This window comes from Anopheles darlingi, chromosome 2, assembly GCF_943734745.1.
Source record: "Anopheles darlingi chromosome 2, idAnoDarlMG_H_01, whole genome shotgun sequence".
In the NCBI taxonomy this organism is placed as follows: domain Eukaryota; kingdom Metazoa; phylum Arthropoda; class Insecta; order Diptera; family Culicidae; genus Anopheles; species Anopheles darlingi.
The window spans coordinates 93,406,902-93,416,901 of NC_064874.1; the positions used below are offsets into that span (position 1 = coordinate 93,406,902).

Below are 10,000 nucleotides of genomic sequence, written 5' to 3' on the forward strand. Positions count from 1 at the left end.
TTGATGTTAATGATATATCCACCGCGTGCATTTTTGCGTAATTTGTATTACATTTTTTAAACACCTGCAACCGCAGCTTCATTATGGTTTACACCAGGATAAGGGGGTTCGAGTATCTCGTTACAGTATGATGTGAAAGCGGGATCGTGTTACTAATTGCAACATGATGCAACCTGGTTTTTTCTGTCTATTTTACAATTTTTCAATTACACCAATAAGCTGAAAGCAGCAAGTTCGATGCTCGAAATGAGCCTTTAGCGTGCTACAGACGGTGCGCTGTGTGTTAAAGTCATTCTCACCGCTGAGGTGGTACTATCATTGGTGCGCTGCCCTTCTATATCTAATGTTCAGCGATCACCAGAAGCCATTAAATTGATATAGAAATAACTAATGGAAGTGAACGGACAGGAATGCGTGCCATAAAACTACCCAGCAACTTGGTGGTAGCGAATCGGCGCGGTAAGCGGTGCCTCTACGGCTCGATTCGGTCAATATTACGAAATGATGACCATCCTGTCTGCCTGTCGTGTGGTAGTGGTGAAAGCGATAAATAAATAACCTCTTTTTTAACGTCCCGGACCAAAGGTTTCACCATATCAGCACGGCACAAACACTCGCGCACACACACACACAGAGCTGATTCTCTGGCCTCACTCACCCAACCTCTGGTGCAATCTAGTGGTTATCACCCTTTCTTCGAAGTCATAAATCAAATCGTGGGGAGGTTGGTTTGTGGGATATTCCAGGTTACCACTCACTGAGCGGACACACATACACAGTGCAGTGTGTTTGTAGCAACGTAAACCGCTGTAAGGACCTCCGCCGCATCTACTCTCGAACTAGTTTTCGTAGCTCACCATCGCCATCGCCATCGCCATCATGGTGTCGCATGGTGGGTTGGTGGTGGGTTGGTTGCAAATACAAATATGATTTATTTATTGTTCGGCCACCACACTTTGACCGAAAGTGCGCATCTCATGCCACGGTAATTTGTAATGAAACAGACGGTTTAACTTATTGCGTGCGGTGTGTGTGTGTTAGCCACAGGTTGATTCCTATTTTTTTCCTCTCCTTCTTCTGACTAATGCGCTGTCTAAAGCGTGGTTACTGAAATGGCCGTTTGGAGTAGCCTTGACTTGAGCGTCGTGTATCGACGATTGTCCTTGAAAGCGCACGATCGATCCGGCGCGCTCGCCACGCACATTAATCATCGCAGAGAGCCACTCCGGGGGGAACTCGTTCAACTCACCTTAATTGCACTGATGGCCGATTGTTTGGTGGCGAATGTAACGAAAGCACAGCCTTTACTCAGCCCGGACGGGTCGCGCAGCACCGTGCACTCCTCAATGACACCGTGGCCCGAGAAGAGGTGCCGTACGTCGTTTTCATTATACTTTTTGCTCAGCATACCGACGAACAGTTTGCGTTCTGTGAAGAAAAGTGAAAGAGAGAGAGGAAGAGAAATACCGATTAGTACCGGGAACATTAATTGGTCGGGGCCAGACCAGTCGATGGAGGCGCATGGTACTTGTCGTGTGGCTTTCTCCCGACCGAATGTTGCGATGGATAACGAAATGAGGTGAACGAGCTAACGAGAAAAGAAGAAAATACTCGAAAGAAGCGAAATAAGATAAACAAATGGGTCTGGGCGATTGGATTTGTTTGGAACATGTTTACGCGAAGGAAGGGAACACATGAAGTAGACCTTTTCTTTCTACTTTCACTCGGGAGACACAATCGGAGTCGTTTTGTTGTTTTGGTTAAACCCGATAATCCATGCCATATCATTGGCGGATAAGCAAATGGCACCTTTTCGGAGTACAGAAGCCCCAACTTGATTATTCAGTACCGAGGACACCCCTGCTCGCTAGCCGCAGGCGAGATAATAAAGAGACAAGAATAGGGATTCCATGGCAGAACACGGCAATGATATCGAAAAGGTAGCTGGAATACGCAAGTACTAAACTACTTCTTTGGTTTTATGGAGTAGATTTACATTTCACTCCCTACTTTTAGCAAAAAATATGCGATACGACTTTATATTCTTGTTTAGAAATCCTGTTTTACGAATAACTTCATTATTCGTTATGATTTGAAAATCACAACTAGGAAGTATATAATCAATAGAAGTTTAAGCAACTCCAAATAAACACAGAATAATATAACTTTTCCATTGCCATAATGCCAATCTCGTTTCAATATTAGATGCACTGACAAAAAGAACGTAAAATTTAGAAAATTTAACTAGTTCCCGATGCATGAAGGCACTCGGCGCTTTCCTAATGGAAAGAAACAAAATTTCATAATGGCCAAATTATACCGCACAAGCTGTTGTTGGTTTAGCCAGCGGAGCATAATTTCACTCCCGTCCTGCGGTCTGAGTTCCGGATAAATTATGGACCAAGCTGGTCACAGGTGTTTACCGGCACCCCAATTTTCCCCGTTTTTTGCTCGAGAATGCATCGAATGAGCAAGCAACGGGGGTGCATCGTTTCTGCCGAGTCACAACCAACTGGACTGGCAGTGCAGTGAATGGCACACGGCGAGAAAAGGGAATAAACAAAAAGTAGTACGAAACGAAACGAAGAATTTATTTCCTTCGTTATAATTAAACAGCAAAGCGCAATCTCGCCCATAAAATGAGAATGTCTATTAGCTAAGGTAGGACTAAAATAAATGTAGTAACATTCGAAAAGTACATGTTACATGCATCGGTGCGTGTTGTGCCATGCCGAGTACAGCTTCAAACTAAACGCATGAACATCACAATACCTCAGGACCTGTCCCAAGTGATTGTTTAGATTCCTGGTAAGCACACGAACATGCATATCCGTACCGCTCTATTGTCAAGAGCTCTTATTGTTCAGCCGGGACATGTGCTGATAATAAGCTGAAAACTTCCTCCCGAATAAGCTGCTTGTCGGCTGCTTTCCGCCCTAGGCCAACACATACACCCTCATTGAACTATTTAACATTCGATTCCGGAAATTGAAAACAAAACGAAGCAAAGATCCTGCCATCGTCGGACAGCCTCTGACGCTCGTCCTGGGTTCTCGCGATCTGACGCTTCGCTGATTCAACCTGACAGACAAGTGCGTGTTTGTGTGTGTGTGCACCAGGCGATATTGCGCGGCGATAAAAAGGCACCCCAGAAAAGGCAGGATAACTTTTAATACGCTACTAATTGGCAATTAGCGAGCAAAATTTTCAAATTCACGATATACGGATTTGTTTCACTCGACAGAGTCAGCCTCCCTCGCGTCTCGTCTCGTACCTCATCGAATACAAGTGTTGAGGGAGCGTCGCTGCCACCGCACCACCGTATAGATGGAAGCCTAATGTATTGTACACGCTTTAGGGTAGATGACGGCGCCAGTCCTGTTGTGTCTGGGAGTGATGGTTCGTGGATGCTGGTAGTTGAGATATTGTTGGTTGAGTATTGGCGATGAAATACATAAGCCGCTGTATTCATCACCTCGTTGTTTAGAGAGAAGAGAGTCGCACAGGGCCTGGTGTGGGGATGTATATAATATTTTCCAATAAATCCATTTGCCGCTTCTCTTTCGTTCAATAGGGAATCATTCTGCGTCAAATGGGACGCCCATGAGGAGCAGCAGTGCACCTGGTGCTTGCAGCGTTCATTGAAATTTGATTTCATAAGTTCAATTCAAAGCTACTACACCGCGCATAAACAAGATTTCATATCTCTATTCAAAACGATAACAACATCACGGCCCCGGGGTGGCGGCCAGAAATTAATTCCCTGTAATGAGTGCACGACCGAAATTTAATGCCTTTTCAGGCTCTTATTTTTATCGACCAGTGCGTATAGAGCATTGTATTCTTATTTGTGAAAAATGTTATTTCAACCTCATGGCACGTGGTCGTGCATGTCCATATGCATCCAATAGGGAGCTGTGTAATTTAAACCTACGGCATTGGATCGATATGCCAGAACATTTTTCACAGATTTACAGCCTGAAGAGCGGGGTGTTACACTCATTATACTGACACAGTTTCAAACGGTAACAGATAAACACATGTTGAAGCCAGAGAAAGGTAATTGGATGCTCTGCAACATCGCAATGGAGACGCCTAGTCACTGTCCATTAGAGATATTTAAAATCTCGTGTAATTTGAGTACCGAGCGCAGCCTAACGGACGTCACAGTGAAAGGTGAAACATATGATATTTTTCTGCAAAAAATTGCCTTCGAACTGGCAGTTGTTTACCGACATACTGATCAAAAAAAACCGAGTACATCTATTTTAACTCTAAACACGCGGAGTGCGTTTGCAGAGTAGACAACTCTCTTCTAATGCGACTGAAAGCAGCAGAATTAGCCCAAAATTAACGTCCCCGAGCACGAGCGCCTCGAGTCTTGCGCTCGATAATGATTCGCAAATAAATACGAAATATATGCCAACGTGTCTGTGTGCTTATGGGCTGATGCTCACCTGAGCCCCTCCGCGATGAGACTCATCGCGATCGTTCATAATCGGCTGTATGGAGAAAGTTTTGGGTCGTACACTCACTGCACCGGTTGCAGAGCAAACATACACGTTTATGCTCGTATCAATAACGTGTGCTGCTGCTGCTGCTGGAATATCTACACTTTTGCCGCTAATACCTGTGTGCTGTGTTTATGGCGATTTATGGTGCTAGAGCTACACAATATATTGTACCGTGCACCTGCTCCGTTCTCCTCCTCCTCCTTCTACCTTCGATGCATCGCAAAATGAATATCAAATACGATATCCGTCCCCGCGAGGTACCGGCGAGACATTGTTATACCCATTGTATACAGCACACCTCACGCTCCTTACGCTTCCCTTTTTCTCTCTCTCTCTCTCTCTCTTATCACGCTCGCATAATACTCGTTGCGCTTCAAATTTCCGCATTTACCACACAGCAGCCACGTCATGGGCAATGGCGCCGAACACGGAATACGAATGCGTGTGTGTGTGTGGATCGCCCAAACCCACAACACAACTGTTATAGCTCATCCATAATTATAACGATAGTGATTTGTCAAAATCCTACAATCTCATATCCGCGCGATAACTTCCTCTACTACCATCGACTGTCTACCAGCCCTTCCTGGTCGCGGTCCTTCTCCTCATCGTCAGGGGCCAGGAAGCGACCAAATGCGAATGTTTGCTCACGGGTATTAGCACGATTGGGCACCGGGAAAAGCGGGGTGGGAAAATTCCTGTTGTACGATACGCGATTTGTAGTACTGTGTGTGTGTGTGTGAGAGTACCCTTCGCCACTGCTACTGCCCTCGGCCCATCCGGAATTCTCGATTTTGCGCCACGTTATCGCACATGCAGCGCGTTCTCGCTTCCGTCCGGTGACGACACCTCACACACCACCATCACCATCAGCGTGTATGTGTGTGTGTACGTGTGTGGTGGTAGCCGGAAGCAACGTCTGGAAGTGGCTCAGGGACCAGGACCAGGAGATGAGAGAACAATAGCATAATAAATGTGCAAACACCAACCGCCAACGGCAGCACTAACTGTCATGGGGGTTTGTGGTGCGATCAGGAGCGGGAACGAGCGAAGTGAGTGGAGAGTACGCGTTGGTTCTCCTCCATGTTGAATTGGCACAGAACGATGGGGATGATGGAAGAAGCTTGGCTTCCACACCTCGTCAAACACCGGCACATAACACAATGGTACACAGACAGACAGAGAGAGAGAGAGAATGAGACACATGCGCGGGCCAACACACAAGTAAACATATTTTCCCCCGAACAACCGCCATCCACGAATGGTTGTTGGCCACGGGGGCATTGGGTAGTATCACTGGGTGAACGTGTTTGTTTTCCGCGCGCGCGCACGCCCGCGACCGATGCGCTTTTCCAGTTCAACCACCACCACCACCACCAGGGCTCGAATCAAACAAAACGATCATCCGACGACGACAAGAGGACACAAACGGAGGGAGATCCTGTGGCTATCAAATGGAAACAGAGGAAGGGAAGGAACACCATCATCGCGGGGGGGTGGTGGGGATCGCGATCCACGTATCATCTATTGGATAGTTGATTTTTCCTCGCGCTCGCAGCACACTCTTAAATCAACAATAACGAGAATAAACACAAACACAGTCGCGATAGGCGATGCTATGATACCACTCGAGTGGCCACGGAAGGCTCTGGATTCCCCCTCCTTCATCTATACCGCCCCGCGGTAGTGCTCTTTTTGTGGGCCAGAAGTACATCCTCCCACCAAAAAGATACCAAAATGGCTAACGAAATTCGATGAACAGTGCGAAATTTGTTGCCAGGGGGACACCAGAGAAGCAGTAGCAGCGCCAGTTTCCGGTCAATTGTTGGCGTGATTTGGCGAAGGACAATATTTACTCTTCGCATCGTATGCCCCCCACCAGGAGGGTGAGTTGAAGCTGGATATGTGAGAAGAATTGGTTGTAATTACATGAATTAAGTGACATGCAACAATCGTCATCGTCGCAACGGTCAACATGCAACAGTGTCACCGTCACCAGATGTCATACCGGTGTCCGTCCTCATCAAGCGAGATGGATTGTTGCTGCCCCGGGTTCGGATGCTGTTGCTCATCGCTTATTTATCCTCATTAATATTTCTGCGCATCACACACTATCAATCAATCTGATGTCGGAGTCCGTGGGCTCCGAGCGCGAGCGCGTTGATTTGTGCTTTTACGATGACGAAGCAGCAGCAACAACGGATGCTAATGATATTAGCGGACGCCAGAGACCGGCCAGAGACCAACGTGATGTGGCCAATTTCGACGAGCAGACGGGGGCTCGTATCTTTCAAAGATAACACACATCGACCGGAATGAAATATGCATCTTTAATGCTAATACAAGCTATCGTTGCTTTGAAAAAAAAATCGAGCTTATCAAATGATTTTTTTTTTTCTAGAAACAACGCGTATACTTTCTGGCCTCGGAATAAGAAACAAGTTTTCGCCATTTTCGTAGCACGCGTTTCCAACTCATGAGTAGACGACGAGCAATTTATCGACAGATTTTCTGTCGAAACAAGCCGAGGTTAATACGTGAATTACATGCATTGTATCCTTCTTCTCGCCGTCCTCTCATCCTCTTGGCCTCGGGATCGTCCGGCTGGTATGCGGCGTTTTGAAAAATTTCTCACCATCCGCCGGGGGTGATCCAGCACACATCATGCTCATGCATATCTGCGTACGACGCACAAAAAAGGGCCAAAAATGTGGATACCGAAGGGGGTATCGAAAAAGGGAGATAATTCTCGTCTTTATACCAGCCAAGCAAAGCCGCCAAGAAATGAAGAAGTTTTCTTTTTTCCCTCCGCTTCTCTGCTGAGGGTTCTTCTCTATCCTTGTGGGGTCTCCCTTTCTCATTGCGGTGAGAGGTGATAGGAAGATTTATGTGAGCAGCTATTCAATGCTGCTGCTGCTGCTGCTTCTGCTAGAGAAGCCATACATAAAGGATGAAGAGTGCGAGAAGTGACCGCAGGACGCTAAGCTGACATGGGGGATCATCGGTTGCGTAGACGTTATGCTTCGTTCACGCATAGCACCAGCCACGCTAGTCGGCATGCGATGGCATAAATTGGGCATAAATTTCAATATCAAGCCTTCAGAGACGTGGGATTGAAGCGTTCACTGGTACTCAATGCGACTGCACGGAGGACAATTTTGCCAGTCAAGAAAGGGAACGGAAGACCTTACATCATCTTCTATAACCATTATACAATTTCGATAAAACCATTGCATAACTTTTATAAAAGAAAAGAAAAGCAATAAAGGCAAACCTTTGGCGTCAAGTTAATCAGTATTTGGGCCTCTGGGGATTATTATCACATTCCATGCATAGTAAGAATCAAAAGTTTTGCTGCTAATGGTTGCAGCAGTTAAAATCTAATTAAAGCCATATGCCACGCTGCGCCTTCTAATTTCCGCTATGCACACTTTGGGTGTGGGCCACCACTCTGGGTTCTACTGCATTCATCATGGCAGAGGACAGCTGTAGTTGTAAAAAGCAAACCCATTTCCATCAAATTTTACGACATTCGCAACTCAGGGAGACAGAGACGGCGAGAAAGAGAGAGACACTAAACCCGTTCCAAATGACCAGAGGGCAGGGCGCACAAGCGCGCTCTAATGCAACGGGATGTTGCAGTGTTGCTGCAGCTGTGCCATGCTGCGCACTGTTCAGTAACTGCCAGAGGAGAGAACAATGAACAACAGAGCAATGCTAATCGTTTGTCATCGTCGTTTAGTGTGCTGCTAATGTCTACAGGGGCCATTAGCTGGCCCCATCGTAGAAAAGATGCCACGCTACGCTGTTGTCACAGGAATCACGGGTAAGCCTAGACAAATGTATGCTTGAAGCCGTCTCTTGCTCGTACACTCAATAAATTATATAAAAAGGTGCGTCGCAGGACATTTCATATTGTTTTTTTTTACAAGAAAACTGTCACTGGCAGCGGACTTATTAAAACAACGATTACCTTGCAGTGCGGTCTCGAGCCTTTATACATAAGCAATTTCCGGCGCTGCGGCTTCTGTTATTTTTGTTCAATCCATAGCAATCCTTGCATTATATTTTTGTGCTTCCCCCATTTTTACATTATCATTATATCCTCGGTCGCAGCATCGTGGAGACGCATTTGCATAAGCACTATAGCTGCTGCTGCAACTGCCACGTCGTACTTATTCATTCATTACTGGTCCTTGGGTTCAAGCAGCGGAGCAATGGTTGGCTGGAACAAAGAAAGAGGTGGTGTGGCCCCGTGCACGCCAAATAGACCGCAAAGGGTAAAATCATAATTGTACCGACAGTGAGAAGGTTAGGTTGAAGGGTAGACCACAGCAGGACACAACGCAACAACGGAAGCATATTTTGCTATCCACGTCCTCGCAGCCAACCGTGGCGCGTAAAGATCTGCACTCAGCGCTGGAAGTGGTAGTGGTGGTGCTAGGATGAGTAGTAGTGGTAGTAGTAGTAGCAGTGCTAGTGGCACGCAACATTATCCTATGTCCCAGGATGGAATTAATATTCTTTATGCATTCCTCCGTGTGCTCCCGACAAGCGCATCGAAAAAGGGACAGAGCAGCGACCACAGAAGCCACCAGAAATCACGTAGTTGTACTTAAAGTTTCGCCCTCTTCTTCTTTCGCGTCCCGTGTCACCACCACTTGTTTCCTCTGCATTGGATTTTATAGATCAGCTAGCGCCACAACCCCCAACGAACCGGTTGCAGAGAGTTTTCCCGATCGAGCGTCACGGCGCATAGGAGCAAAAGGGAAGGTTTCGTTCTTCTAATATGGCTGCCTGCTGGACTCTTATGGAATATTATTTTTAATGTCAGGGCACATTTTAATTTCCCGGAAGCTCGCGCAACCGTCCCTCTTCTCCCATAAACAAGTGCGCACCGAATAGTTGTTTTCGTTGGCAGATGTACGTGCAATTTACAACGAGAAGTGTGCGCCAGCCTGTAAAATTCAAAACCAACTCGTTCTTTCTTTTTGCTTCCACATGTCAAACTCCGGGACCGGGCATTTGTTCTGCTTTCGGGTGGAATGGGGTAATGTTGTAGCGAAATAGAATAATTGCTTTTCGCCATTCGTGCATCTGACATCGCAGCACACATGGCATGTGAGTTGCAATTTTGAAATCGGGTCACATTTGTTCCAGAGTTATTCATTCCTGTGCTCGGTTTGGGCAAGCTCCAAATCGGTTTGACTAAATTGGCGAGTTGAAAATTGTCAAGCCAATCAGCACAAAACAAGGATAAAAAACAAAAAAAAAGATTAATTTTTGCTCCACGTGCTCTATCGTTTCACTCATCACGTTTATTGTAATAAAGCTATATGGATTCGATTGCACAGTGTTTCGTAACCATTGCTGGTACAATGGAAACGTCAAACAGAACGTGTTTGCCTGAGATAACAACAGATTTCCTCGATTACTGAACACACATGCTCGTAGTGAGGCACTTGAAGGAAGTCTAATTGATTTAG

At 46.2% G+C, this 10,000-nt stretch overlaps 1 protein-coding gene across 11 annotated transcripts in view; it reads right to left on the reverse strand.

Moving 5' to 3' along the window:
- The window catches only part of LOC125950089 (CUGBP Elav-like family member 2), a 231,815-nt gene that overhangs the window by 15,037 nt on the left and 206,778 nt on the right, over positions 1–10,000 (reverse strand). For all 11 annotated transcript variants that reach the window (XM_049677736.1, XM_049677733.1, XM_049677732.1 and 8 more), the window contains one exon: positions 1,250–1,428. In XM_049677736.1, the coding sequence (XP_049533693.1) occupies positions 1,250–1,428 (179 nt within the window). The remainder of the gene's footprint in view (positions 1–1,249; positions 1,429–10,000) is intronic.